Source organism: Syngnathus scovelli, chromosome 18 (genome assembly GCF_024217435.2).
Source record: "Syngnathus scovelli strain Florida chromosome 18, RoL_Ssco_1.2, whole genome shotgun sequence".
Lineage (NCBI taxonomy): Eukaryota > Metazoa > Chordata > Actinopteri > Syngnathiformes > Syngnathidae > Syngnathus > Syngnathus scovelli.
The window spans coordinates 7,551,306-7,578,573 of NC_090864.1; the positions used below are offsets into that span (position 1 = coordinate 7,551,306).

The 27,268-nt window shown below is 54.3% G+C and overlaps 2 protein-coding genes and 1 long non-coding RNA gene across 12 annotated transcripts in view; 2 read left to right on the forward strand and 1 right to left on the reverse strand.

Annotated features, from left to right (window-relative positions):
• Positions 1 to 4: 4 nt before the first annotated feature.
• On the forward strand, positions 5 to 2,499 carry xrcc2 (X-ray repair complementing defective repair in Chinese hamster cells 2). Its single transcript, XM_049748949.1, has 6 exons — positions 5 to 236; positions 485 to 566; positions 899 to 934; positions 989 to 1,138; positions 1,290 to 1,563; positions 1,691 to 2,499. The coding sequence occupies exons 1-6, from the start codon at positions 216 to 218 to the stop codon at positions 1,953 to 1,955; spliced, it is 828 nt and encodes a 275-aa protein (XP_049604906.1). The 5' UTR covers positions 5 to 215; the 3' UTR covers positions 1,956 to 2,499.
• A 131-nt stretch (positions 2,500 to 2,630) lies between these two features.
• Positions 2,631 to 3,610, reverse strand: LOC125985811 (uncharacterized). The gene is made up of 2 exons (XR_007487460.1): positions 3,461 to 3,610; positions 2,631 to 3,372 (listed from the first exon to the last, which is right to left on the reverse strand). It is a non-coding gene; the product is annotated as an uncharacterized lncRNA (long non-coding RNA).
• Positions 3,241 to 27,268, forward strand: part of LOC125985779 (histone-lysine N-methyltransferase 2C) — a 31,625-nt gene continuing 7,597 nt past the window's right edge. The window contains exons 1-51 of one of the 10 annotated variants that reach the window (XM_049748875.2): positions 3,598 to 3,841; positions 5,064 to 5,225; positions 5,621 to 5,694; positions 6,138 to 6,477; positions 6,552 to 6,731; positions 6,907 to 6,932; positions 7,046 to 7,135; positions 7,216 to 7,325; positions 7,474 to 7,624; positions 7,704 to 7,875; positions 8,175 to 8,289; positions 8,366 to 8,529; positions 8,727 to 13,966; positions 14,042 to 14,634; positions 14,916 to 15,023; positions 15,198 to 15,323; positions 15,438 to 15,560; positions 15,735 to 15,839; positions 15,914 to 16,018; positions 16,085 to 16,266; positions 16,339 to 16,503; positions 16,605 to 16,714; positions 16,799 to 16,852; positions 16,986 to 17,088; positions 17,255 to 17,334; positions 17,398 to 17,511; positions 17,726 to 17,830; positions 17,906 to 17,994; positions 18,062 to 18,197; positions 18,398 to 18,541; positions 18,976 to 19,008; positions 19,080 to 19,190; positions 19,268 to 19,552; positions 19,724 to 19,797; positions 19,867 to 20,067; positions 20,250 to 20,354; positions 20,884 to 21,379; positions 21,478 to 22,145; positions 22,371 to 22,577; positions 23,051 to 23,355; positions 23,435 to 23,583; positions 23,656 to 24,048; positions 24,188 to 24,537; positions 24,666 to 24,756; positions 24,837 to 25,229; positions 25,302 to 25,416; positions 25,521 to 25,587; positions 25,791 to 25,854; positions 25,924 to 26,156; positions 26,231 to 26,503; positions 26,773 to 26,880. In XM_049748875.2, coding sequence (XP_049604832.1) covers positions 5,065 to 5,225; positions 5,621 to 5,694; positions 6,138 to 6,477; positions 6,552 to 6,731; positions 6,907 to 6,932; positions 7,046 to 7,135; positions 7,216 to 7,325; positions 7,474 to 7,624; positions 7,704 to 7,875; positions 8,175 to 8,289; positions 8,366 to 8,529; positions 8,727 to 13,966; positions 14,042 to 14,634; positions 14,916 to 15,023; positions 15,198 to 15,323; positions 15,438 to 15,560; positions 15,735 to 15,839; positions 15,914 to 16,018; positions 16,085 to 16,266; positions 16,339 to 16,503; positions 16,605 to 16,714; positions 16,799 to 16,852; positions 16,986 to 17,088; positions 17,255 to 17,334; positions 17,398 to 17,511; positions 17,726 to 17,830; positions 17,906 to 17,994; positions 18,062 to 18,197; positions 18,398 to 18,541; positions 18,976 to 19,008; positions 19,080 to 19,190; positions 19,268 to 19,552; positions 19,724 to 19,797; positions 19,867 to 20,067; positions 20,250 to 20,354; positions 20,884 to 21,379; positions 21,478 to 22,145; positions 22,371 to 22,577; positions 23,051 to 23,355; positions 23,435 to 23,583; positions 23,656 to 24,048; positions 24,188 to 24,537; positions 24,666 to 24,756; positions 24,837 to 25,229; positions 25,302 to 25,416; positions 25,521 to 25,587; positions 25,791 to 25,854; positions 25,924 to 26,156; positions 26,231 to 26,503; positions 26,773 to 26,880 — 13,986 coding nt within the window. In that variant the 5' untranslated portion in view covers positions 3,598 to 3,841; position 5,064. Of the gene's footprint in view, positions 3,387 to 3,596; positions 3,842 to 5,063; positions 5,226 to 5,620; positions 5,695 to 6,137; positions 6,478 to 6,551; positions 6,732 to 6,906; positions 6,933 to 7,045; positions 7,136 to 7,215; positions 7,326 to 7,473; positions 7,625 to 7,703; positions 7,876 to 8,174; positions 8,290 to 8,365; positions 8,530 to 8,726; positions 14,635 to 14,915; positions 15,024 to 15,197; positions 15,324 to 15,437; positions 15,561 to 15,734; positions 15,840 to 15,913; positions 16,019 to 16,084; positions 16,267 to 16,338; positions 16,504 to 16,604; positions 16,715 to 16,798; positions 16,853 to 16,985; positions 17,089 to 17,254; positions 17,335 to 17,397; positions 17,512 to 17,725; positions 17,831 to 17,905; positions 17,995 to 18,061; positions 18,198 to 18,397; positions 18,542 to 18,975; positions 19,009 to 19,079; positions 19,191 to 19,267; positions 19,553 to 19,723; positions 19,798 to 19,866; positions 20,068 to 20,249; positions 20,355 to 20,883; positions 21,380 to 21,477; positions 22,146 to 22,370; positions 22,578 to 23,050; positions 23,356 to 23,434; positions 23,584 to 23,655; positions 24,049 to 24,187; positions 24,538 to 24,665; positions 24,757 to 24,836; positions 25,230 to 25,301; positions 25,417 to 25,520; positions 25,588 to 25,790; positions 25,855 to 25,923; positions 26,157 to 26,230; positions 26,504 to 26,772; positions 26,881 to 27,268 lie in introns of those variants that run through there. The other 9 variants (XM_049748870.2, XM_049748873.2, XM_049748869.2 and 6 more) reach the window with 9 other exon arrangements.

The following is a 27,268-nucleotide window of genomic DNA, read 5'->3' on the forward strand; positions in this document are numbered from 1 at the left end:
TATGTACAAAAATCATTGTCCCGGATTTTAATTTTTTTTTCCGGGACAGATCATGAAAATCCGGGATAGGTAGCAACATTGTGTGATGCATTTCGCTTCTTTTCTCTTCGTTTTTCTGTGTTCCTATTCAGTCCAGTAGGTGGCGGTAATGCGCTGTGAAGCTGGTTTGCCAACCACCAAGAAGCACCATCGAAGAAGAAAAGCTGGACGTAAATATGACTGAAAGTGGCGCGCAGGTGAGATGGCGAAATGTTCAGCAGTCTGTTTGACAATTTTGTTTCTTTTTGTTTGAATTCACTTTGTTAGCAATGGTTGTCAATGTTGTTTCTTTTTGTTCGAACTGACTCCGTTAGCAATGGTTGCATTGCAACCAAGGCGCACACCATCAGTGTAAAGTCGTCGAGTAGCGCTACTGGCGTTGTGCTCGATTTGGTTCCCCCGTGTCGATGGCGCCGATAACGTGAGCCGTCCCCCGTGTGTTCAGCTCTTCGCTCGTCTTGATGGCCACCGAAGTGTTCATGACATCGAACCTCGCCTCTTCCCACCACACTCGGGACCCGGACCCGGTCAGTCAACCACACATTGTACCACACTTTACGACATGCTATCCACTACAAACAAATTCAATATGACACAGCATACATTATTTTGTTAATAAAAAACGTCAATTTAAAAAAAAAAAAAAAAACGTGTGAAAACATCGCAAAAGTCTGAACAAAGTCACGTGATGTATGAAACTGGGGGAAGACCTTTTCAGTGCACCTGCAGCACAGGCCCGGCTTAATATTGGCATGGTGGCACCAAGTGTTGCTCGGTGTTGCGCATTGAGGAATGAGTGACTTGGACGTCCGGAGCTCAGCTTCTTTACTGACTGTTCACGTGGCCATTTTTGTGTCAGGTGCGGTGGTGGAGCTGTACGGGACGGAGGGGACGGGTGAGTCGAGGCCGCCCCTTGTCTGAGACACTCCTAATGCTGGCAGGCGCACAGGTAAGACGGAGCTGCTCTACCACTTCCTGTGCCGTGCCGTACTCCCCACCGATGCCGGCGGCCTGCAGCTGGAGGTGCTTTTCGTCGACACCGACTACAGTCTGGACGTGTTGAGGCTCGTCGGCATCCTGGACGGCAGGCTGGGCGGTGGTACGCTGCCCAACCGCCATCGAGCAGAATGCTGGTGTGCTTGCAGGACTTTGTGTGAACATGTGTTTTTCTCTTCCCCCCCCAATTAACTCCTTCTCTTTCTTACTCCTAATCCCCATCCTTCGCCCGCGACCGCATCCCTCTCTCCAAGCGGGGTCGTCAAGTCGGCCACGGCAGCCCGCGGAGGCACGCGTGCGCGAATGCCTGTCCCGGCTGCTGGTGGCGCACTGCAACTCTTCGCGGCAGCTGCTGGCCACCCTGCACGCGCTGGAGGCCCGCTTGGCGTCTCGGCCCGGCCTGGCGTTCATCCTTCTGGACAGCGCCTCGGCGTTCTATTGGCCGGACCGCGGTGAGGGCGGAGCCAGCGTGTCCAAGCAGGAGGAGAAGCTGAGCAAATGTTCACAGCTCTTAGGTGCTTTGCTCAGGTAGGCCGGCCTTCTTCTTTTTGTACTTGGGAGCAAGCGGCCGTCATTTGTTTTTCTTTTTGTTCTATCAAAGCATCTTGTCAAAGCATTTTCTTGTCCTCATTCTCACCTGCCATCCATTGGCCAGGGATTACCGGATCAGCGTGTTTGCTTCCTGCCACTCCAACAAGAGGCGCTGTAGCCACACCTCCTCCTCATTCTCCCACCTGTGTCGCCCTTGGCAACGGCTGGTCACTCACCGCATGTTGTGCTCCAGACAGGAAGTTGCTCCGGCGGGAGGCGGCCCTAGAGGTCACGTGTTCAGCGTGCATTGCACATCCTCGTCGTCCGGGAGCAAAGCTCACAAGAGCTGCTCCTTCCGCGTCGGGGATGGCGGCCTGGAATTTGTCTGACGCTCAGTCACAAAGCATCGGCTCAACTCCTGACGTTTACCTCGCCAGCATGTCTCATTTGATTCGATTTTCAACGGCGTGCGTGTCAAACGGCGGGTGTTTGTAAAGTGTTCCCATGCCCGGAAAGGTCGGAATCTAATCTACTATTTGGGGAAAGGCCGTGTGTGCCTTTCCCACACTGTTAAGATGGCCCTATTTTCTAAACTAAAAATGCACAAAGCTCCACAGAATATATTGGTGAATCCATGGCTTGGAAGCTGCTGAGATGCTTGCACAAGAGCGTGTGGCGTTCTAATATGGTCTCATTGAATACTGCATTCTGATTGGCTTACAAAATGACATCCGTGACCATGATCATCTCATAACAAACTACAAATTAAACAATTCAAAAGCTAACTTTTTGACAAATGCAAACTGTTTTTACAAAAACCCTGCCACAATTTTAGGACACTGTCGGTGAGGGCAGCATTCCCAGCCCGAGAGCTTGCGGCGACCCTCACGTAGAAATACTGAATGTGGAATAATAAAAACTGACTTTGTCATACCTGAGGTCCTTATTTAACGATGTCAAACTAGAGAAAACACGCTCGTGTTGCTTCCCGCCTCTGCATCTTCCATTAAGTGGGGCGGTGCAATGCCGAAGCGGTCCCAAGGAGCATGATTGCTACGGTTCAATGTCATGCAAAGGTGTATTTATTCCAATTTTTTTGAAAAATTATTAATTATAATATATATAATATATGCATCTGATTTGGCGGAGAAGTCTGCAAATTAGGGTAAGGAAACAGGGAGTTTAACATCTCAGATGTGTAGCAAGTCCGACATTGGAATCTCAAGGACAAGTTCCCTGCTATGTTTGGACGCAAGGAGCTGTTGTGGCGAATTTTGTCCACTGGTGGGCGCAGTGACGCTCCGCTGTGAAAACAAACGCCTCCTGTCAGTGTAGAAAGAGTTGGCGGATTGCGATTTATGTTACTCAATGGCTTGACTTCAAAAGAGGGGAAGGAAGCCTGAGTTGTGTGCAGGCAGCGTGGGATCGTTTCCCGCTCAGTGGCGCTGTTTTTTCGTTTTAGCGTAGTCTGCCTTACGCCCGATGTCAGCTGGAAGTTAACGGGAGGGGAATGCACGGGCGTCAGAACGAAGTTTTATACAAGGCGCACAAATAGAACAGTCCAGAAAAATTGAGATTGCACTCGTTTTCTCTAGGAAGTTTCTGTTTGGTTTGAATTCAGTTGAGCCTTATACGGATGCTCAGGCTTGCAGTGCCGATTTTCAAAGATCCAGTCCGGCCTTTGTGTGTGTTCCGTCCGGATCCTGCTGAGTTGAAATCCAGTGCAGGGCTTGAGGTCTGATGACACACACCGAATCACCACAAGTGGATCCGTGCGCGGGGTCAGATGCACTTTGACACCACGATCTGAGTAAACACAAGTATGTTAAAAACACAAGGGTGCCCATAGACTATTCTCGTGTATTTACGGACTCAAGTTGAGACCGAGACGGACAGTTTGTCAGCCGGTGAGGGAGTGAGGCAGGCAGGCATGTCGCAAGACGGTGGTGGGCTCGATGTGTTCCACGGGACATGTCCAGGACGGCCCTATTTTTCTCGGTGCCGATGACAGGAGGGCGGTGCTTCGGTTGCTCAAACATGGCCTCCATGATGGAGCCTCGGCTGCAACTTTAACGTTTTCCTACGGCTCGCTGCGTTCCCCGAAAGCCAAACGCGAGTAGTGCGGACGCGACGATTGGCAATGCGGCCGCAATTTGCTTTGACTACCGCGCCAAATAAATGTGTACTGGCGCTCGGTCAAGTTGTGTGTCAACACATCGCTTGAGCTTGCCAGCAAGCTGGAGAGGAAAAGAAGCCGGAGACTTGCATCCAATCCGTAAGAAGCTTCACTCGCTTTTCTCGCTTTTGACACCTCAGGGTGCCCCTGCGCGGGACTTTACTTTTCTTTGGACGCGACTGCGGTTCGCGAGCGGCGTCTTGAGCGTGACGGCGAACCATGCTAACGTTAGCTGTTGCTAACGCAAGTGATCAGTCAACTGGGCGGTGCGACGAGCTAAAGGCTAAGGCTAAGCGCCAGTGTTTACACGTTTTGCTGGCTTTCTGTCGCAAATGTTCCCAGTTTCCAAGCAAAGCTCAAACCTCGAACTTTGTCGTCGGTCCAAATTCAACTTTGGCGCCTTTCCAGCATATTTTATTGGCCGGCGGAGACTCAAGAATGTTAGCTGGCTAACATTTACCCATTACTCCAGGTCGTCATCACCATAATCGTGGTCTTCTTTTCTGTGCTCGGGAGGTTTGGCAAAAGTCTCACATTAGTGTCAATGTCGATTGCTGACAAAACGTGATAGAAAGAAACACGAGTTTTAATGGGCTTTTTATTTTATAAGTTGGGCGCTTCAGACCGGGTACGAATTCGGAGTGAAATCAAGTTCAAACGATGGGACGCAGTCAGGTGGATTTCAATAACATTTTTGAAAAGCGTTCAAGTGAGCAACAGCGGGATCTGAGTGACTGGCACCCGACCAGTGAATATCCACATAACAGTATTGTACAGTATATGCATACAAGTGGAAACATTCCCCCGAAATAACGGTGTGGCCCCAAACCCTGAGTCTGACTGGACTTCACCTTGTGGGCCGCGATCCTTCCCAAAATGTCCCTTCCAAATCCCTGTGTTGTCATTTGGGAGTCAGGAATGAACGACCGATTGCAATTTGCCATCCGTTAAATGCTCATTATCAATGAATAGGCATCTCCGTCTTAGGCCTAGGTAGTCCCTCGGACCTCAATTAAGAATCCCCTTTAAGGGTGGGAAACTCCCTGTTAGGGAGTCTGCATTGGGAGCATTTCCCGAATTACTTAAACAAGATGCGACAAGATTTCCTCAAAATGCAGAATGTGGCTGGAATGGCCACTTCGACGTGACTATGGCACACAAACTATTTTGTTGGAGTGTTTTCGCGTGCCCCCAATTGCCCCCAAAGCATTAACATTTTAGTGTGTGTGTGTGTATATATTGTAGGATAAAGTTCAATCAATCAATCAATGTACTTTTGTTTAAGTGGTGCCTTGATGTATTTGTCCATGTTTTGACCCAGAATGCCCTCAGAGGACAGAAGAGCGCCACCTCCTGTCACTCGGGCTGGACGCAAAGCTGCCGAGTCGGCGAGGCGGCCTCGCGGGCGACCTCGGAAAGATGGTGTAGGCGGCCGCGCTGTACCTCCACCTGCCCCGCCTCCTCCTGCAAAATCCAGGAAGAAGTAAGTGTGATGAATTGTCACTTGTGTGTGTGCCACGTGGTCGTTATGCTTTTCCCTTGATGGTTGTTTTGACCGTGAAGGCGTTTTGTTGTCATGTATTTTGAGGCCTACCGCTGTTTGTGGGCGATCGCGACCGTGCAGTCCGCAAATAAACGCCCCAAATTTTTGACGATGCTGCAATCCGCCGCTAATAAGCGCTTCCCAGTTTCTTTGTTCCTGGCGACTCCGCCTTGTCACAAAGCGTGAAATTGCCCTTGGTGTGAATGTGAGTGCTCTGTGCCCTGCGACCAATCCGGGGTGTACCCCAACTCTCTTAGTTTGGGGTAAACAGTTGTGTTGCATGCTTGAAGGAAAGTTTAATCTTCACACACTTTTGCGTGTGTTTGTCAATGCAGGGGGAGGAGTCGAGGCCAAGCCCAAGTGGAGGATGAAGAAGGCGTGGACACGACTGAGAAAAGGCAGATGGCAGGTGAGGATGAGGATGTGGCTCAAATTCATCTCACACTGGGAACCTTTTAATCAGTGGCTCAAAGACTTTTCCTGTCAAGTGTTTGAAAATCCACCTTTTCAAACTCCGCTTTGATTTTCTTTAATAGTTTTTTTTAATAATTAATACATTTTGCTCATGCAAGCGCTGTGTCAAGAGCGGGAGGGTTCGCGTCATTGCGAACGACAAATATATTTTGCCCCACTTACAACAGCAGAGCGGACGAACGTGGAGTGAAAGATGGAGCTGCAGCTCTGGGATGGGCTGATGAGTTTTTTCTGACGTGTGAACGCTAGTCAAGAACCGTTCATGACGTTCAGATGCTTGAAATGGGGCCCCAAATCCCTTCAAATTGGATGTGCAGGAAAACCTCAGACGAGAAGGTCAGGAGGATGATGTTTCCTTTTGGATTTGTTTGTCAACAGAGGTGACAACTGGACGCCGTGGCTCCGCCTCCAGGAGGAGATCCAACACTGAACCCACCCTGGCCGTCCCAGAAGCTCCTCCATGCGAACCCCCTGTTCCTTTGACCCCGCCCCTGACGTCGATTACTGAAGAGGAGCCGTCTCAAAACGGCGCCATTGCCCCACCCCTTCCTCCGGACAGCCCAGGCGGTGAGATGAGCCGAGCCAGTCTGGCCTCCAGCCCCGCGCCGTCACCCCCCCTGCGCCTGGAGGACGACGACGCTCTGTCGCCGCTCTTACGATGTTCCGTGTCAGAAGATTCTGGCTCGCCCACGCCCAGCCTCGGACACACCGAAAAACGGTGAGTGTCGCCGCCTTACGTGTGTGTGCGTCTCCACAACAACGGTCCTCACGCTTCTCGTGTGGTCCCATCAGCCTGCAGCAGTGTGCCTTCTGTTACCGCGGCGAGCACCCCCCTCTGGGCCAAGGCCCGCTGGTGGTGTTCGGTCCTACGCCGGGCTACATCCCACTTCACGTCCTCAGCCGCCGAACGTCCTCGGACCGCGACGGCGATTGTCACGACCACTGCTACCCATGCGGCCAGGCTGTGCACACGTGAGTCGCGCCACATTTCTGTTTTTAATATTTTTTTTTCCCCAAAATACTTTGAATAATTGCCCTCTTTTTTTTGTCAGCATTCATATGCACATAATTACAAAAAAAATTGTTGGTGGGAATTCCAATAACTGACCTTCTGTGTGTGTCTGTGTGCCCGTGTGTGTGTGTGTAGGAACAGCAGCAGTCCAGCACAGTGTGGTGAGTAAATAGACTGCATTTGAATTGGGAGACGACCACGCCATTTTCCATTTCCACGTTGCCGTTGTCTGACGCAGCCTCGGAAGAGCGATCGACCTTTTCTTGTTTTGCAGACGACGAGTCTTCCATGCAGTTGCTGGAGCAGCTCGGAGCCGTGGGCCTTCCGCACGACATTGACGTCCAGTCGTTGTTTGACCCCACAGGTACATTTCCCAGGCGCAGGTGCCTGCGCTTGCTGTCGCTCGCGCCTCAGCTCGCACACACTTACTGTTGCTGTGCGCAGGTCAATGCTGCGCTCACCTTCAGTGCGCCGCCTGGTCTGAGGGTGTGTGTCGCGGCGAGGGCCAGGCGCTGCTCTACGTGGACAAAGCCATTGACTCAGGAAGCGCGCAGGTCAGTTGGCAAAACACATGTTGCCTTTTCATCGGACTTCTTGACAAGGAAGCATCCTGTAGTGCCTTTGCGGAGTCTCCGGAAGAAAGTAGAAAGAAGTGAATGGCAACTTTGCTTGGGCCTCTTGACGAACGTCTCTCCTGTCCAGGTGTGCGCGTTCTGCGGCGGGCTCGGGGCATCGCTGCGTTGCCGAGAGACGGGCTGTGGGCAGAGCTACCACTTCCCGTGCGCTGCTGCCGCGGGAGCTCATCAGGACTGGGAGCAGAGACGCACCCTGTGCACGAGACACACACACGCAGGTTCGCACTCAACACACACGCATGCTCACACATCAAATAGTTTGACCCGTGCACCCACGTTGCGGCTCTTTGCTTTCAGAGTCTCGGTCGTGCGTGTTGTGTTCACGCGGCGGTGATGTCGGCGCTCTCTTGATGTGCTGTTGCTGCGGCAACCAGTACCACGCCAAATGCTTGGCCCCACCCCTGAATGCCTCCTCCCTTATCCGGGCCGGATGGCAATGCGCTTCGTGTCGAGTGTGTCAACGATGCAGGTAATGCACACACACTTGGTTTGCCAAGATTAGTTGGTCACGGCAAGCAATTGAGTCATCAATCAATCTTATCAATCTTTTATTTGCCAAGTTTGAGCATGCCAACCAAGGAATTTTACTCCAGTAAATCCGTATTATTTATTTGGACATATCTTAAAGGCCTGGTTGTAGAAAAGCGGCCCGATTTACAAATGAGGCCATGAGTCGACAAATTGCGACGACTATCGATGACTAGTTGCGCACACACACACACACACGCAGCTCCGATGATATCATGCAGGCGCCGGCATCTCCTTTAGGTTACGGGACGAGACTTCTGTGCTGCTGGTGTGTGCTCGTTGCGATAAAGCTTACCATCCACATTGTCTGACTCCTCCACTGGATCACACTCCTGACAGCAAATGGACCTGTCAGGTGAGTCCACACACACACTCGCACTCTCTCACCCACTCACATTAATTAATGTTGTTGTGCGGGACTCTTCTTCCAGAATTGTCGAGTGTGTCGCCGTTGCGGTGTGAGGTCTTCAGGTCGCTGGGCCAATCATCCCTTCCTGTGCGTGTCATGTGACCCAGCGTTGCCTTGTGGCGTGTGTGGCCACACCCCTGACTTTTCCTCACTTCAAGACTGTGTGACATGCGTTCACTGCTACAGGTACACGGTCCACACCAGTGAAGTATGCTTTAGAGTTGACCTCTGACATAAGCCACCATAGTGTGTTCCACCCAGTCTTCTACTATATGTGAAGCTCCTCCACGGTCATGTCCCGATCTTTCAACATGTTGCGTTACTTGATTGTGTGTGCTATGTAACGACTTGTGTTGTGCGCTCGTTTTTCCTTTGTGTTGTAGGTGTGTTCACACCCAGTGTGTTTCCGTCGAGACGGGCGTCAGCGCCACAAAGTGCGACAGTTACGTTTGCTCTGCGTGTCAGAGGGCGGAGCCAGCAGCAATCCCAATAATCTTACCCAGTACAGATGTTCAAAGTCCCACTATTCCTACAAGTACTACTGCTCACAGCCCAGTCCAGTTCTCTAGCTCAACACAGGCTCAGACTCCAACTGACATCGCAAGACTGTCGCAGGAAAACCCAGTACCTTCTCCATCCGATGCCACGGAGCCTTCATCTCCTTCGAGCCCCACAGAGCAAAGGCTATGTCTCGTCTTGTCTCCGTCCGACCCAGCAGAGCTCCAGCAAAGTCCAACGTCATCTCCTAGCTCCAACGAGCAGAGACTTAGTCTAGTCCTGTCTCCCTCCGACCCATCGGAGCTCCAGCAAAGTCCAACGTCTTCACCGTCTAGCCCCACGGAGTTACAAGAAAGTCCACAGTCATCTCCCTCTCATGCTACAAAGCCAGAGCAAAAAAGTCCAGAACACACAGAACTTAGACTTCGTCTAGTATTGTCTCCCTCTAACCCTGCAGAGTTTCAGCAAAGTCCTGGATCCTCCTCCTCATCATCATCTTCTAAGCCCAAAGAGCTTAGACTGAGTCCACCACAATCTCCATCCAACCCTACAGATCTCCACCCAAGTCCAGAACAGTCTCCCTCGAACGCTACAGTTCAGAGAAGTCCACCGTCATCACCTGCAAACTTCTCAGTGTTGCCACAGTATCCAACGCCATCCTCCTGGACGCATGCAGAGCTTGACCAGAGTCCTTCTTTCAGTAGTGAGACGCAGACAACTTTAGCAACATCTCCCTTCAACCCAAATCAACATAGTCCACCACAATCTCCATCTGAGGGCATGGCTCTCCAAACTTTGAATTATCATCAAGCAGAGCTCCAGCTGAGTCCTGTTCTCTCCCTTTCCGACACGACAGAGGTCCCGAAAAGTCGAGTCCCATCTCCTTCAAATGTCACAGATCCCCAGCAAAGTCCAATGCCTTCTCCTTCTAACACAACAACTCTCTTTCTAAGTCCTACACCATCTCCATCTATGGTCGCAGAGCTCCATTCAAGTCCAGGCCCATCTTCATCTGAGCCCACAGAGTTCCAGCAAGGTTCAGTCCCATCTCTGTCTAATAACACCGAGCTACAGGAGAGACTGCTCCCATCCCCTAAAGTCACAGAGTTCCCCCAAAGTCCAACACCATCCCCTTCTAATCTCACAGAGCTCCATCTAAAACCAGTCCCATCTCCATTGACGGACATGCAGCAAAGCTCAGTCCCATCTCCTGACCAAAAGGTTCTCCAATTAAGTGCAGACCAACCTCTGTCTGATGACACAGAGCTTCAGCAAAATGCACTCCAAGCTCCAAACATCACAGAGTTCCAAGAAAGTGCAACACCATCTCCTTCGAGTGTCACAGAGCTCCATCTAATCCCTGTCTCATCTACATTGAAGCCCACCAAGGTCCCGCAAAGTCCAGTAGCATCTCCTTACACAAAGGACCTCCATCTAAGCCCAGAACGACATCCTTCCAATGTCACAGCTCTCCATCCAAGTCCAGTGCCGTTTCCTAACATCACAGAGATCCAGCACTGTCCAACATCACCACCTCTTAAAATCACTGAACCTTCACCACTATCTCCTTCTAACACAGCTCTTCATTCGAATCTAGTCTCATCCTTGAATGCTACAGAGCTCCAGCAAGGTCCAGTCCTTTCCCCTTCTAACGTCAACGACATCCCGTGTAGTCAAGTTTCATCTCCTACTAACATTGCGGAGATCCTGCAATGTCCAACACCATCTCCTTCTAAAATAAGTGAACTTGGGCTAAGTCCAGTGCCCTCTTCATCGAAGCCCACAGAGTTCCAGCAAAATCCACTCACTTCTCCTACCAATGTCCTGCAGCCCCACCAAAGGCCAGGCTCACCTCCTTCAAACATTACAGAGGGCCAGCAAAATCCAACACCATGTCTTTCCAACATCACAGAACTCCCAAATAGCCCACCGCCATCGCCTTCTAACATCCAAAACCTCCAACAAAGTCCAAAACCAACGCTTTCCAATGTCACCATGAGCCATCAGAACCCATTACCAGCTGCTTCCAACGTCCCCAACATATCTTCTGATGTCACAGAGCTCCATCAAAGTTCAGCATCATCTCCTTGCGCCCCAGAGCTCCATCAAAATCCAGCAACATCCCCTAATATCACTGCGCTTGATCAAAGTTCACCAACCTCTCCTTACGCCCCAGAGCTCCATCAAAATCCAGCAACATCTCCTAACATCACTGTGCTTCATCAAAGTTCACCAACCTCTCCTCACGCCCCAGAGCTCCATCAAAATCCAGCAACATCTCCTAACATCACTGAACTTCATCAAAGTACAACAGCATCTCCTTGCACACCAGAGCTCCATCAAAATCCAGCAACATCTCCTAACATCACTGAGCTTCATCAAAGTACTACAGCATCTCCTTGCGCACCAGAGCTCCATCAAAATCCAGCAACATCTCCTAACATCACTGAGCTTCATCAAAGTACAGCATCTCCTTGCGCACCAGAGCTCCATCAAAATCCAGCAACATCTCCTAACATCACTGAGCTTCATCAAAGTACAACAGCATCTCCTTGCGCATCAGAGCTCCATCAAAATCCAGCAACATCTCCTAATATCACTGAGCTTCATCAAAGTACAACAGCATCTCCTTGCGCACCCGAGCTCCTTCAAAATCCAGCAACATCTCCTAACATCACTGAGCTTCATCAAAATTTAACAGCATCTCCTAACATCACTGAGCTTCATCAAAGTTTAACACCATCTCCTTATGCACCGGAGCTCCACCAAAATCCAGCAACATGTCCTAACATCACTGAGCTTCATCAAAGTTCAACAGCATCTCCTCACGCCGCAGAGCTCCATCAAAATCCAGCAACATCTAACATCACTGAGATTGATCAAAGTTCAGCAACCTCACCTTACGCCTCAGAGCTCCATCAAACTCCAGCAACATCTCCTAACATCACCGAGCTTCATCAAAATTCAACAGCATCTCCTTACACCCCAGAGGTCCATCAAAATCCAGCAACATCTAACGTCACTGAGCTTCATCAAAGTTCAGTAACATCCCCTTCTCATGGCACACGGCTCTGTCAAAGTCCAGTCCCACCTCCTTCTGTCACAGTGTGCCCATCTTTATCAAAATCCACAGTGCTCCATCATAGTCCAGTCCCATCTCCTTCTAATGCCACAATCACAAGACCAAGTCCAGTATCTTCTCCAGCAATCCCCACAGAGCTCCAGCCAAGTCCATTACCATCTCCCTCATCAGAGCTCCATGATAATCCAGTGTTGTTGCCCTCAAAAGCCGCCGAGCAAATCCACAAATTCGAAGAACCCCAAAATATCCAAGAACCTGTACTGCAACCTCCCCCGCCGTCTCCAGTAGAGCTTGTGAGCAGCCACCCGTCTTCCTTTGAGAGCGCAGACCTCCCCAAATGTCCTACTGCGCCCCAGCTTTGTCCAGCTCAAGTCGAAGACCCACAAGTCAATCACGTTCCTTTGGAACGTAAAGAAAGACATAGCAGTTCTCCAATAGCTAACCTTTGCTCCACACCTCCCCCGTTGCCTTCGGTTCCTTTGGACGTGGAGCGAGACGCTACACGTTTGACCTCCACGCCACTTCAACTTAGTCCCCCATCCAGCCTTTCCATAGATTCGACCAGGGAGAAGCTTGCAAAAAGTCCGGTGTGGTGTAATGTGCTGTCCGAGCGAACCCCGTGCAGGTTGGAAGATGCCGATGGAGCAAAGCCAGGCCACCCTGCGAGAGAATCCCCTGAACTGGAACGGGACAGTACTTCTCCTGCATGTCTCGAATCTGTTGTCTGTAACACTGCCACTGACGTGCCCGCACCCTCGACACTTTCCACTCCGCAGAGTGAGCCGTCGAGTCCCCTTGGACATCTGCCGTCGCCAGCAAGCCTTGTTCACCAAACCGTTTCAGTGGACCTTGACAGCGTCCCTCTTGTCCTTTCTGAGACTGGTCCCGTGGAGGATGTTCCTGGTGACCAAAGCGATTCTCCCGACTGCATGTCGCATTGCTCGAAACCGACGCAACATCGGACTGGATCCAGTGGTGCTAGTCCTGCCGGCTCATTTCAGGCGCCGTGCGAATCGATGACAGACACCGCCTCTGTTGAACATTCACCAGTCAGGACCTGTCCTTCGGATCAACCGGGTAGCCCTGTAATGCCAACAGGCAGCTCTTGCCAGCCAGCCGCCAGCGCCTTGTCATTGGACGCTTCAGACCCCCCTCGGCTCCCACTGTCTGGCCGATCCAGTCCCCTGTGCAGCACTGCCTTCGAGACAAAGCCTTCCCATTCCACCGGAGCTAGTCCTACGTACTGCAGACCTGTTGATGCCAGCTCTGATACTCAAGGTCTGATCACAATTGTCATGGAGTCCAGCGTCTTCTCCAGCAACCAAAGTTCACATTCTAGCAGTAGCTCGACTCCACCGGAGGCTGCCGAAAGGTGTCCCAGGAGCCCCACAGGGAGCACAAATTCCAGCCCCCAAGTGGACACGCAGGCTACTTCCCCAGAGGAGAATCCACTTCAGCTTGATTCCGGTCCAAGCGTGACTTTGGAACCTGCACGAAAGACCAAATCTCCAAGTTACCAACCCGGTGGACCTGCCGCGAGCAAGGAGAGTCCGACTTTCCCGAGACAGTCTCCAGTACCATTAGGCCCCTCGAACGACAGAGCAGCCAGCAGTTCCACTCAGGCACACGGCGATATGCCCGAAACTGGATGCGCTCGTGAAACGCAAGCGAGAGAGGACTGGAGTCAGCTTTTTCGGCATGCACAGAGCACAGAAAGTCCTGAGCAGCCAGAGACTGGTACAGGTTCAGCTGTTCATACTCGCCTTCAGTCAGAAACTGGCCCAAGTGATGCCGGTTCCACTTCTGCCGTCTCGTCTGAGGCGGAGTCCACCTCCAGTAAGCCAGTCACCACGGACCAGGAAACTCCTCTTCACTTGCACCAGTACCTTCCTGACAAGTCAGAAGGAGTACCAGACCAGGCGGAAAATATGCCAGAGGAGGAAAATGTGGAGCAGATGCAGGAGGAGAAGAGGGAGCAGCAGCAGGAGGAAAATTTATTGCAGAACCAGGAGCAGCTCAGGACTTTAAGATGCCTCCCGTCAGGTACGGAGCAGGCAGTTAGTTCAAATAACCTCCAGAAGGAAGATGACGATAGCAATGTTTTCCATGTCTCCCTAGAAGTCCATCCATCAAGCGGTGAGCCCGCTGCAGCCTCCCCCTTGTTCTCCGCTCCTCCCTCGCCGTCGTCGCCCTCACCTAGCGCTTCCTCTCCGCCGTGGCCCGACGTCTCCTCAGCGGCGTCCCCTCCCCTCAGCGTGGAGCCCGACTGTTCCTCGGAATGGCCACGAGAAGACTTCCGGGAGATGCTCGAAGCCACCAACGATGCTGCCCCATCCCGGGCCGGCTCATCAGAGAGGGACGACGCGGTCGCAATGAGGCCAAGACGGGAGGAGGCGCGAGAGAGCGACAGCGGCGGGGAGGCAGCGGGCGGGCCAGAGCCTTCTTTCGACTCGGAGGTGATGACGCTGATAAGCTCGTTGTCTCCGAGCGCCTCCCTCAGCCCTCGCCCCCTCCACACGCGGAGTCTCAGGCCTCCTCCTCGCTCGCTGCCTCCAACGGACGAACTGTCCATCCGACTCAGGCAGTCTCCGTTCTCCACGGAGGCCTCGCCCGAGACCTCGCCTGTCAGGGTCCCGCTCACCCCGCCGCCCCTCTCCCCTCCTTCACCCAGCTTCAGTCCACCGTCCAGGGAGTTGCCGCCCCTCTGCAAGGTATAGCTAAACCCAAGCCGTTTGAAAAACACCTGAAATGACGAATGAGCCAGTCTCACTGCATGATCATAGATGAGAATAGAAAGATAGTGCTAAGATATTGATCGACCTGGTAAAAAAAAAAAAATCCATGGTCGCTCAAAATTATTCTAATAGAAAAAGCGAGTTGAAGCCTAAGAGTTCATTTGTGTCGTATGTTTCATGCATGGCGTCTGTGTGAATTTGTAAGTAACGCCGTGGCGTCTTGTCGTCCTTGTTTGACCGCTGGGCCCGGCCGGCAGACCTCACCGTCGGCGTCCGCGGTCATCCCGCTCACCCGTAAGATCAGCATGGGCAAGCCCGCCATTTCCAAGAGGAAGTTCTCCCCTGGCAGGTCCCGCGTGCGGCAGGTACGTGAGCATCCCTGCGCTGAAATGCGCATGCATGCTGTTGTCGCAGGTGTGGTTTGTGGACCACCGCGGCGTTCACGTTCTTGCGTTTTGTTCCCTCCTTCCCACTGTCTTCCTCGCTCCGCTTTGCTTCGCCATCCCTCCTCCACCCCCTCGTCCTCCTCCCTCCCTCAGGGTTCGTGGTGGAGTAACACGAGGCCGGTGAGCCCCCACTCATCCTCCCAGGACTCTGTGGGCGAGGGAGGCCAGGACAGCCCCAAGTCCCGTCAAGCGGACTCGCCGCTCTGGAGCATGAGAGTGGTAAAGAAGTGCTAAATGAGTCCCCTTGACCCCCACCCCCTAACTCCCGACGAGTCTATCTGCTGATTAACCAGCAAACGTTCTCATCGTCTTTCCGTGTTATTCCTTTGTTAGGGTCGTGGCTCAGGCTTTCCTGGAAGGAGGAGGTCGAGAGGAGGAGGAGGTGCGGGAGGAGGACGAGGGGGAAGAGGAAGAGCTCGGCTCAAGACGCAGGACTTTGTGTCTGTGTCGCCTGCGGTAAGAGCGCACACGCATTTTTCCACTCATTTCTCCAGCGCTCAATCACAGGCGTTATTCTTTTCCTTTTTATTTTATTGATATTTTTCGACCTGTCCCGTTGGACTGCTAACCCAGTAGCATATAAAACAGGCCTGGCCTAACGAGCGCTCCAACCGCACGCTGTCATTGCAGTATGGCTTTGTGGAGTCGGTCCCGCCCAAGGAAGAGGAGGAGGAGAACTCCATGCACAACACGGTGGTCATGTTCTCTACCTCGGACGTCTTCACGCTCCAACAGGTTGGTGGCGAAGGTTTGTTTTCGGGTCAACTGCAAAGTAACCTTGCTATTTTTGCGCTCACTCGCCGGCGTAGGACATGTGCGTGGTGTGCGGCAGCTTCGGGCGCGGCGCGGAAGGTCGCCTGCTGGCGTGTTCCCAGTGCGGCCAGTGCTACCACCCGTACTGCGTCAATGTCAAGGTAGCTAGCCGGCCGTCCCCGGCCCCTCTCTGGCGCTCTGCTCACGCCGCCATCTGCTTTTCGCAGGTCACTCGGGTCATCCTGACCAAGGGCTGGCGCTGTCTGGAGTGCACGGTGTGCGAAGCCTGCGGCGAGGCCACCGACCCCGGCCGGCTCTTGCTGTGCGACGACTGCGACATCAGCTACCACACGTACTGCCTGGACCCGCCCCTACACACCGTGCCCAAGGGGGCCTGGAAATGTAAATGGTGAGTGTGCGCACTTCCGCCCAAAATACTCGCCGCCGCCGCAGCCTGGTAAAATACTTGGTTTTGTGCCAGGTGTGTTTGGTGTGTCCAGTGTGGTTCGGCCTCACCCGGGCCGCACTGCGATTGGCAGAGCAATTACAGCCACTGCGGCCCGTGCGCCAGTCTCACCTGCTGCCCCCTCTGCCAGAGAGCCTACGCTCACGACGACCTCATTCTGCAGTGTCAGCAGTGTGACCGGTGCGGACAGCCACTCGGCGAACACCTTTTTGTTTCTGTTCAGTTTTGTTGCCAATTTTTTGCCAACCTTTAAGATAACAAAACACGATTCCTGCGTGTAGGTGGGTACATGCGGTTTGCGAAGGTCTGGCCACCGAAGACGAGGCGGAGGCCGCAGCCGACGAAGGTTTCGACTGTTCGCTGTGTCGAACGCACAGTCGCGTCCCATTGGGTAACGCCCACACACATACACATACGCTTGTGCACATGAGCCGATCGGTGACGTTGTGCTGGCCAACTGCCGTGAATGTTCCAGGGAGGCCCGATAATTTGGACATGGCTCAGATCCTCTCCAGGAGCCGCGAAGCAGGTGTGTTCCATGACGGTCGGACTCATCGTCTTGGCCGCCGACCTCTTCTTTTTCCTCAACCCCGCACAAAAATGGCCGACATCTCCTGAAAATCAATTGATCGGTATGAGGCCAAATGGCTTTGTGTGCGCAGACACCAAGACGTACAGTCAGGATGGCGTATGTCTGACCGAGTTGGGCCTCTCGCAGCTGCAGTCGCTGGTGGAACCTTTGACCTCAGCTCGCAGGTACCGCAGGTGAGCAAAGAGTACAGGCCCAAAACGGTTGACTTGAAATATCTTAAGTCGGAAGGAAAGAAAAGAAAAATATATTTTTACACGGGAACACCTTCACGACTTACAGTCAGATATATTCCGAGATGCAGAGGAGGTGCTGATCATCATTGTGTCTGTCCACCATCAGGTACAAACCCAAACTGAAGCTGAGGATCATTAACCAGAACAGCGTGTCCGTCCTGCAGACCCCACCCCACCCAGACGCAGGTGACGCTCACGCACGCGCATACCCTCGTTTGAATGTGTCCCTATGAAGGTGTGCTCGCGCAGGTCACCTGGAGTGTGACCTCAAGTCGGACTCCAGCCCTGAGAGAGGAGAGCACGCCCTCGATGATGATGTCAGCAAAGACGTGACCAAGAGGAAGAGGAAGCCATACAGGCCAGGTGAGGAGTCGCAAGAAGCTCAAGCTCTACACAAAGCACTCAATGAACAGTTGGACTTGTGCATTCCAAAGTGAACGTAGAAGAAGTAAGAAGCATTAGCTTTGTGCTCCGTTTGCCTCGTGACCGGATGACGTTCACTCCGTCTGAGAGATCCGCGGCGGCCTACGCGATGAAGAGTCCCATGTATGATCTCACGGAACGCTTCATCTCACAGGCATCGGCGGCTTCATGGTGCGGCAGCGCGGCGGGAAGGCGGGAGGCGCTGCTGTTAGAGGCGGCGGCGAGCAACTTTCCGCCCAGACGCCGCAGGCAGACGAAGGTAACGCGACGTTCGATAGAGACCGCACGCTTCTGGCCCGCGTCGTCATCCTCGTCGCCGTTCTCTTGCTCGCAGATGGAGCCGAGCGCACCGCAGACAAGGCGAAGAAGAGATATAGAAAGAAGAAGACCAAGCTGGAGGAGGCCTTCCCGTCTTATCTACAGGTAACGCCCGCCCTAGCCCGTGCGCAGTCGCAGCGTTGTGATTGGTCATCCCGCCTCTCCCTTCAAGGAAGCCTTCTTCGGTCGGGATCTTCTGTATCGTATCCGTCAAGTGGACCAGAGGATGCTCTCGGAGGCGGCGAGGATCAGTCAGTCAGGAGCGGTTGACACTGGAAAGCTGATCAAGGCAAAGCAGGAAAGACTCTGTGAGTCACCCCCTGACACACACACACACACACGTGCAGAGACACACACACATTTTTATGGAGGATAACAAAAATCAGCTAAGATTTATTGTTGAGAGGCTGACTGTTAGGAAGGTGTAACGAGGCCATCACGGGAGAGCCATGTCCTCCTCCCCTTCCCCCTACCCTAACCAAGCAACTGCTGGTGTCATGTCTATCAGCAGGCCCAGACATCGGCTCCGTGATCCACGACCCCTTGCTGACCTCTGAGCCGACAGGAAGCGGCGGGCGAGGTCAGAAAGCATTGCACGAAGAACCTCTGGACGCCATCCTAAACCCCGAGCTGGACAAGATGGTGACGGACGGTGAGTTCGAGTTGCTCACACGTCGGTATTGATAAGATATAGTACTTACTATCAGTCCGGTGCCTTAACAAAAAAACCTCATAATAATTTTGGGATAAATCTACATTCATGTAAAATAAAGAAAGAAAATACTTGAACAAATCACTATTATACCATTAAACATTATACAAGCAATTATTTAGTGATGAAGAAAACTTGTCGGACCTCAAACTGCAAAAAGCACTTGTGAAGGTAAGCTACAGTAGACGTTTTCCATGTTTGAGTTTGACCCCGACATTTGAATGATTCTCTCAAGGTTCATTGAGCAGCCTTTTGACGATAGTGTCATCCATCGAGTGTATATCGATCAGTCGTGCCTGGAGTGGAACACTCAGCTGCTGCTCGCCCGCATCGTTCGTAGCCACTGATATGTTTTGTTTTTTTTTTTGTTCCAGGTGCCCTCCTCAGCAAACTGCACAAGATTCCAGGTAGGTGCCCTCAACTCTGACTTGCAGCACGTGTTCATGCCCCTGTTCTTATGTTTATGACGTGTGCGCAGAGCTGGAAGGGAAAGACGTGGAAGACCTTTTCATCGCCGTGCTCAGCCCAGACAGCAGCCAGCAACACAACCAATACACACACCCTGGTGCAGGCAGCAAGACGCACACGGGTATGTGCGCTCACACACACACACACACACACACACCCAGGTGAAAGGCGCACGGTTGACTGCGGCGCGACCCTCAGCAGGCTCCGGCGCATTTCCTCGTCTGGCTCTGCCGAACGGCCTGGCGGGCCACGCTGCCAACCCGGACAAGTCGGACACCGTGCCGGGGGGTCCGGTCTGCGGCGGCACCCCTTGCCCGCCGCAGACTAATCAGGCGGCGGCAGAGGGCGAGCACGACGCCATGTCGACGGCTCAGAGGAGTATGATGAAGTGGGAGAAGGAGGAGGCTCTCGGGGAGCAGGCCACTGTCGCGCCCGTGCTCTATTGCAACACCAACTTCCCCCAGCTGAGGGAGCACTACCCTGGTAAGCACGCTCACGCATGCTTGGCGAAGTTGCGGTGATCAAATGAAATTCAAAGGATTGTGGTTGAAATTGAGTGAATTGCTGTGATTGCAATTGACGCACACTTATGTAGGATACTCGCGCTAAGAGCTGGCGTCGGGCTTAGCACTCTTCTTTGCACGTCTCTGTCAGAGTGGTCAACGAGAGTCAAGCAGATCGCCAAGCTGTGGAGGAAGGCTAGCTCGCAGGACAGAGCGCCGTATGTGGTGAGTGCCTCGTCGTCCAGGTCGCCGCGCCGGCGCTTAGTCTTGACGATGTCGTGCGGTTTCTCAAAGCAACGGGCGCGGGACAACCGGGCGGCTCAACGCATCCACAAGGTCCACATGTGCGGCGAGCCTCCGAAGCGTGCGCATCCATGTCCACCGCCGCCCCAGGGGCCCTATGACACCGGCTGCCCGGACGCCGCCGACTCAGCTCTCAGGGATCCGTTCAGGCCCAGAGAGTCAGAGCAGGAGCAAGAGTGGAGGTTGAGACAGGTGAGTGGGGGCCGCATGCTCGTCAGCATGGGGGGTGGGGGTGCAGTTGTTGTCATGGTAACCGCGGTGACGACGACGACGATAATGATGATGATGATGTTACTGCTGCTGACGCTTGTGTGAACGGTGCCGAGCGTCGCTCCCGCCTCCTCTACTAATGTCTCTGATGTGTCATTGAAAAGGGAGAGGTAAAAGACAGATGGAGAGCCGGTAAGAAGAGGCAGGAAAATACAGATAAAGATTGTCCCTTCCAGGCATCTGTAGCAGGAGGTGGCAAAGAGGCTCTGGTAAGCTCTCCAGGTGAACCCTTCCTGCCGTCCTGCATCCGTGACCCCCTGAAATCCTCTTCCGGCGTCGTCAATGACCGCGGAGCCGCTTGGCTCGCCCGCTCTGGTGGCCAAGCGTCCCCCTCGTCATCATCCGCATGACTGACCGCCACGGCGGCTCTGCGGTAATCACGGGGTTGACTTCCCGAGCCGCCGCCTGAGGATTTCAGTCTCATGGCTGCAGGCGTGTTTCTCGCTGAGAGCGTCTTCAGTTCTCGCAATCCCGCCCAGACGCATTGAGGTGAAGCTGTGAGCCCTCCGTGTCCGCCACGCGGCTCCTGTCAAATTTTGGGTCGTGGGGATGGGAGGGCTTCTCCACCGGAGAGCAGGACCACCTGCCGGGATTGTCTGGGGCTCCACGTCCTGCCTGAGTGATGTCGTGTTCTTGCATGCGTGCGCACACTCAAGTAGCTTGGGGTCTTGAGCGCGAGAACGGAAACAGGGGTGTCTCTGGCCTGACGTGCGCAATGCCACTCTGTCTTGTCCTCAGCAAATGCGGCAGAAGAGCAAACAAATGGCCAAGATAGAAGCCAGTCAAAAGCTGGAGCAGGTAAAGAGCGAGCAGCAGCAGCTGCTGCAACAGCAGCGCCAGCTCTTGGCCAATCAGCGGCCGGACACCTCGCCGGACGCACGTCCACGTCACCACCTCCTCCAAGGCTCGTCGCTGGCTGATGACGTCTTTCTCAGACCGCAAGCGCCACCGCCTTCCGGATGCTCGTCACTTCCGCACTCCCCCCGCTCCCCTCACTCCTCCTCCTCCCCCCTCCAGCAGCTTCCCAACTCCCCTCAGATGTTCTCCCCTCCATCGTCCCGTCCGGCCTCTCCCTGGGACCCTTACAGCAAGCCGGTGGGGACCCCTCGGCCCACCTCCGTTCAGCACTGCCCCCCCCTCAGCATTTCCCCTGCTCGCGACACCTCAGGGTCTCCAGCGCCATCACCCGATTTCAAAGCCTCCGATGCTTCCCGTGCACTTGCACTCCAGTCTGGTAAGCCCCCGCCCCCCCACGCCTGGCAGTAGTGCCCCCCATCATCTTCTACCTCTGAAACTCTCCTCGTTTTTCCTTTTTCTCATTTTCCTATTCAGGTCCGCAGCACAGCAAAGCAGCTATGAAGAGCCCCCCCTCGGCCTCGCAGGTGTACCACAGGTCTCTGGTCCAAGGGGGCACCTTTAAAGCCCCCATGGCCCCCCAAAACCAGCTGCAGCAGGACTCTTTTTGTGTCACGGCGCCGGGAGCCAGGAGGGAACCATCTAGACCGGCAGACCTCGGCCTCCCGCAGTCTCAGGACCCCGCCTTTCATTCGGGGATGGGCTCCCCTCGGCGCGGCCCATACGCCCCAGCGCCAGGCACCCCCAGGTTGGACTGCAACCTCCCAATGGCCCAGTCCTTGGTCCAGCAGTCGTCTTTGCCTGAGGCCTACACCAACCCGTCGAGCTCATATCTCACAAACACGCCGCCTGCGCTACGCCCCGACCACTTGAAGATGGCGAGCGCCTCACCTTCCCACCACGTGTCGGAACCCCATCCCCCCCTTCCCGTGCACTTCACTCGATCGCCGGGTGGCACCGTGTCCTCCGACCCCTACGCCAAAGCTCCTGGGACGCCGCGCCCCTCGCCGGACCATTATGCCCAGCGACCCTCCTCCCCCGACCTTCAGAAGCCCCTAGAAGCCCTCGGGCAGACCCTAGCGGAGACCTCGGCTCCTCAACTCATGAGATCTCCGCTCGGTGGGGAGACGGCGACCCGCAAGCAGGTAACGGCCCCTGCGGCGGGTCGTGTTGAGTTGTGTGTCGCTCGCTCCTGCGTGCCACCTGTCAACCACAACTTTTTGCATGACGCGTTGGTTGACAAATTGGCCTGACCTAGGGGGAATTTTTTCATAAAACACGCCAATTTTAGCCTGGGCCTCTACGGCCGTAGTTTGGATGGGTGACGTGACACGACGTTGAAATGAGAAAGTGGTGGTTGTCGTTGTCAGTCGCAGCAGCGGGACTCCTTTGTTGGGACGTCCGGGAGGAGCCTGGCCCTGGAGTGCCCCGAGACGTCCGAGCACAGGACGGCGGCAGCTCACGTGCGCTCCGGAGCCTCGCCGACCGACGAGACGACAACCGGCGACGAGACTTCGTTGGGAGGACCAATGGCCTTGCTCCCGCAGCTCGGCGACTCAGAGGAGAAGCTGAGACAGGTGCGACTGCTCTCCTTTCCGCATGTCATCCTTGGCCTGCGTGCACTAGCCTTGTCAATAATGCCTTTTCAACCATTGGCTTGCACTGCTTGCATGACCTTTCCCTGGTAGGACATTTGCATGTTGCTAGTGAGGCAAAAATGTGCTGGCCGTCACTCAAGTGCTGAATATTGAATTTTTCCAGTGGTACTCGTAGCATGCGGTTGTGAACCGGTTGACCTACTAGTACCAGAACAAAGCGTGTTCTAGCACATGGATGGGAGTGGATTGCTACCATTTGAGCAACTCCTTGATATGGAGCTTCAGTAACCACTTCTCCTTCCTAGTCAGCATACATCCCTACTACTTGTGTTCTCACGGCACAATAATGTCATTCTCGTGCTTAAGTAGAACGAGCGTAGTCACCCTATCGGTGAGGACAAAGTGTGTGCGTGCAAATACGTGGCGACTACTTCAGCGAGATGTCTGATCAGGATGCCGAAACATCTGCGCTCGTGCAGCGTCAGAGGCTGCGTCAGCTCATCCTGAGGCAGCAGCAACAGAAGAGCGCCCTGCGGCAGGAGAAAGGTCTACGGGAGGCCGGACCCTCACCAGCCATACCTGCTTCCGGTGTGCCGACACCCCAACGCTGGCCCATTGCCGACGCCCCACCGAGAGACGCCTTGGGACGGCCTCCGCCGCCTTACCCCGGCACGCCGCATTTACCGGGAGAACAGCTGCGAGGTCTGATCTCCGCCAACATGGCTCCGTTTCCCCTGCAGAGAGGAATGCCCTTGAGGTGAGAGGAGCGGGGGGGGGGGGGGGCTCTTTGTCAAATGCGTGCGTGTCAGCATGATGAGCGCGTTTGCCTTCTTCAGGTTTTTCCCGCAAGACTCTTTCCCGCGTAGCGACGCCGGAGGAGGAGCTCCTGCCGTCGCCCCCGCCCAATTGAGGAAGCCGCTTCCCAGTGAGCTGATTGTCATCCGTCCGCTGACCGCCGCTGGCCCGCACCCTCACGCCTTGTCAGGTGAGACGAGTGCTTGACGCTTTTGGCTCATGGTGCGTGCGCCGCTAATGGAAGTGTTTTGTGCAAGAGCAGCCGCCCCCCAGGCCTTTCCCGTCCCCTGCGCTCTCCCCGTGCAGCAGCACAGCTTCTTGGGGCAGCCCTACATCGAGCTTCGCCATCGCGCTCCAGAGAACCGGCTGAGAATGCCCTTCTCCCCCGCGGCCGAGGAGGCCCCGCCCGGCACACGCCTGGGGGAGACTGCGGCCGGCCAGCCTGTGCTCCTGATGGTGCAACTGAACCAGCAGGATCAGCGGAACCTGGTCCACTCGGCAGCGCCAGCCCTGGCTCAGGGCCATGACGTGGCACTCCAGGGGGCCGAGGGCATCGAGGAGCACTTGGAAGGCGTGGAGTCGGCTGTCAAAGATCTGGAAGACGTGGAAGTGAAAGACCTAGTTGACCTGAGTCTCAACCTGGATCCCGAAGATGGTAAGAATCGCTGTCTCAAGCCAGTTATTGTTGCTGAATTTATTTTTGTGAGGATTTGTTTGAGAACGCCGATGTAGACTAAACGTCCAAGATTTGCCTTATTGGGCCTCAACTGAAGTCGAGCGCTTGTCCACTTCAGGCAAAGAAGACTTGGACCTGGGTCCGAACGACCTCCACCTCGATGACTTCCTGCTGTCGGGGAAGTTTGACCTGATCGCTTACGCTGACCCCGAGCTCAACCTGGAGGACAAGAAAGACATGTTCAATGAAGAGCTCGACCTGGGGGACTCTGTAGGCGAGCTGAAGAAGGTGGCACCCCAAAAGGACAGCCTTGTCGACTCTGCGGTTCCGGTCAAAGAAGAAAATGAAGAGGGTGTCCAGGCAGATCCTCCAAACCGGTCTGCTCCTCTTCCTCCGCCTCCGCATCCTCAAAAGATTCCTGGACCGGATGGAGCCTTTGGACTAGCTGCGGCGGCTTCTGGGGCTGAGGTAGGCAATAACAGTTCATGAATCCCTTGAATGCACACAAACATATTTCCTTGGCACTATTAAGACGGCACTAGACATTGCCATGTTGTGGGTGTGATGTATAAAAAAGTGTCATTATTTCCCCTCAGGGCAAGTTGGGGCAGTCCGTTTGTGGTTCTGGGCTTTTGCAGGCCAATGTAAAGGCTCCACCTTGTGCCCTGACCCCGCCGCTGGCTCCAGGTGAATCCCGAATCAGGATGTGACTTGTCTCAGCTTGGGAGCGGAACACAGCTGTGATCCCCATCTTTGTGCTTCTCCAGGTCCGCAGTCCGGCTTCCGGCAGAGCGTGGCGGGACCTTCATCGGCTTACCTGGCTCCTCACCCGCCGCCCTCTCGGCAAACTAGCGCTCCTCAAGCTCCTCTGGGGCTGCCTCTTGGCTCCGGGCCTCACTCGCTGTCCCTCCAACTCTCCCAGCCTTGCCCGCTCATCAGCCCTCAAGCTCAGCCCCTTCAGCCACCGTGCTCCAGAGAGGAAGTGTCTCCTCTGGGCCAGGACCTGAGTCAGAGCAATGGCAAGCCTCTCCTCCTGGAGGAGCAGCCTCTCCTACTGCAGGACCTCCTGGACCAGGAGCGCCAGGAGCAGCAGCAGCAGAAACAAATGCAGGCCCTAATCAGGCACAAGTCTACCCCGGAGCCCGTAATCCCGGATCTGGGTGAGCCGACGACCGACCCGTGGCCTATGCACGTGTTTGCTGTCGTGTTGCCATGAACATCTGTGTGTGCAGCGGACTTTGACTCCGTTACGGACCCCATCATGAAGGCCAAGATGGTGGCTCTGAAAGGCATCAACAAGGTCATGAGCCAAGGCAGCCTGGGCCTCAACAACATGGTCATCAACAGGTATGAGGAGTCTGTCACGCGACTCTGTCAACGGGGACCTTTGACCCTGACGGCTCACCGATGACTCTCTCACATGACTGTTTGCTGCTACTGTCGCCTTCTAGGTTTCATCAGGCTCCAGCTGCCGCCACTCCTGAGGCCACAAGTCAGCCCCCTGCTCCAGTGGCCCAGGTGACCCCCCCCCCCCCCACACACACACACACACAAACACACATGGGGATTTTAGCAAGAAACGGATGAGACACACATGATTAGCTTTAGCGGGCCACATAAAATAATGTCGGGTGGGATGTGCGCATTTGCCACCAGTAGACACACCAAAATCTCCAAAGTTTGCCAAATCCTGAACCCGGAAGTGTCTTGTCTCCCGTCAGGGCGCCAACTTGAACGCTCAGCTGGCGCGGCCCAACCCACCCAGCTTTGGACCCGGCTTCGTCAGTGAGTTCCTCCCCGTGTCAAATTGTTGCGATGCCGCTTTGCTGGTTCGTGACGCCACGCGCCCCACAGATGACTCTCAGAGGCGTCGGTATGAAGAGTGGTTGGGGGAGACGCAGCGGCTCCTGCAGATGCAACAGCGCCTCCTGGAGGAGCAGCTCGCCGCCCACCGCAAGACCAAGAAGGCGCTGTCGGCCAAACAAAGGACGGCCAAGAAAGCGGGTCGCGAGCCGACCGAGGACGACGCCGCCCAGCTACGCTACGTTGTCGAGCAGCAGGCCGCCGTCCAGAAGCAGCTGGAAGAGGTCAGCGCTCTTTTTCAACCGTAACCCTAATCACTGGTCGGCGACCTTCTCAAATGGTGTCTGTTGCGCTTCAGATCCGGAAGCAGCAGAAAGATCACACGGTGCTCATTGAGGACTACAGGACCAGCCAGCGGCAGCAGAGGGCGCCCCCAACGTCACCCCCTGCCGTGCTGCCCCAAAATGCGGCACCTTTACCGAGCGGCGTTCAGAAGGTCCCCCCCACTTGGTCGGCGCCCCTGATGCCGCCCGCCCTCCCGACGGTCCCTCAAGCTCCGGCCACGGTTCCTGGGCTCCCGGTTCCGGCGTCCGGTTTTGCCTCCGGTGACTTATCGGTCCCGACGCCTCAGGTAAACAGACTGGCAATCAAATGACAGTCCACCCCCAGTTTTTCACCAACCAGCAACACATCCAAACAGCAATCTTCATAGACACGCGATCTGTTTCTCTGCTCTGTGGCTTCCTGGACTTGACTTGCTTGTTTTGGCTACTCAATTGCACGGCATGGATTCCGGAAGAGATCGGTGCTTGTTGTGTGACGTGACAAGTAGGGGAGGGCACGAAACGTGAGCAGGTTGCAGACATTCAGTCAGATTTCCTGTTCCTTCTGCTCCTGTAGGTCAAATTTGATGACAACAACCCCTTCAGTGAGGGTTTCCAGGAAAGGGAAAGGAGGGAAAGACTGAGAGAGCAGCAAGAGCGACACAGAGTGCAACTCATGCAAGGGGTGAGACGCACGCACACGCACACGCAAAACTGTTGGGGAATGGCTTGCTCTCTTCGTTTATGCAATTTTGTTGGTTGAACCTTTTGGGGCTCTCCTGAAAAGTGACAAAACAAAGCAAAACTCTTGCACCTCTAAAATGGTGAACAGCTACAGCAAACATAAAAGTTCTTTTCTGGATGCAACAAAAAAAAATTTTGACTTAGGTAAAAAAAAAAAAAAACCACACACAGCCCTAGCCTGTTTGAGTCCCCCCGGTATTCACGAAATGAAAAGACCAATTGAACTTTGCCACCTGCATCCAGCCCAAAGTTCCTTCTACTTGTATGCCTCGGCATCATTTTATCACACGCAGTAAGCTGTCAGGAGTAAGACTGTGCCGCGTTTGTTT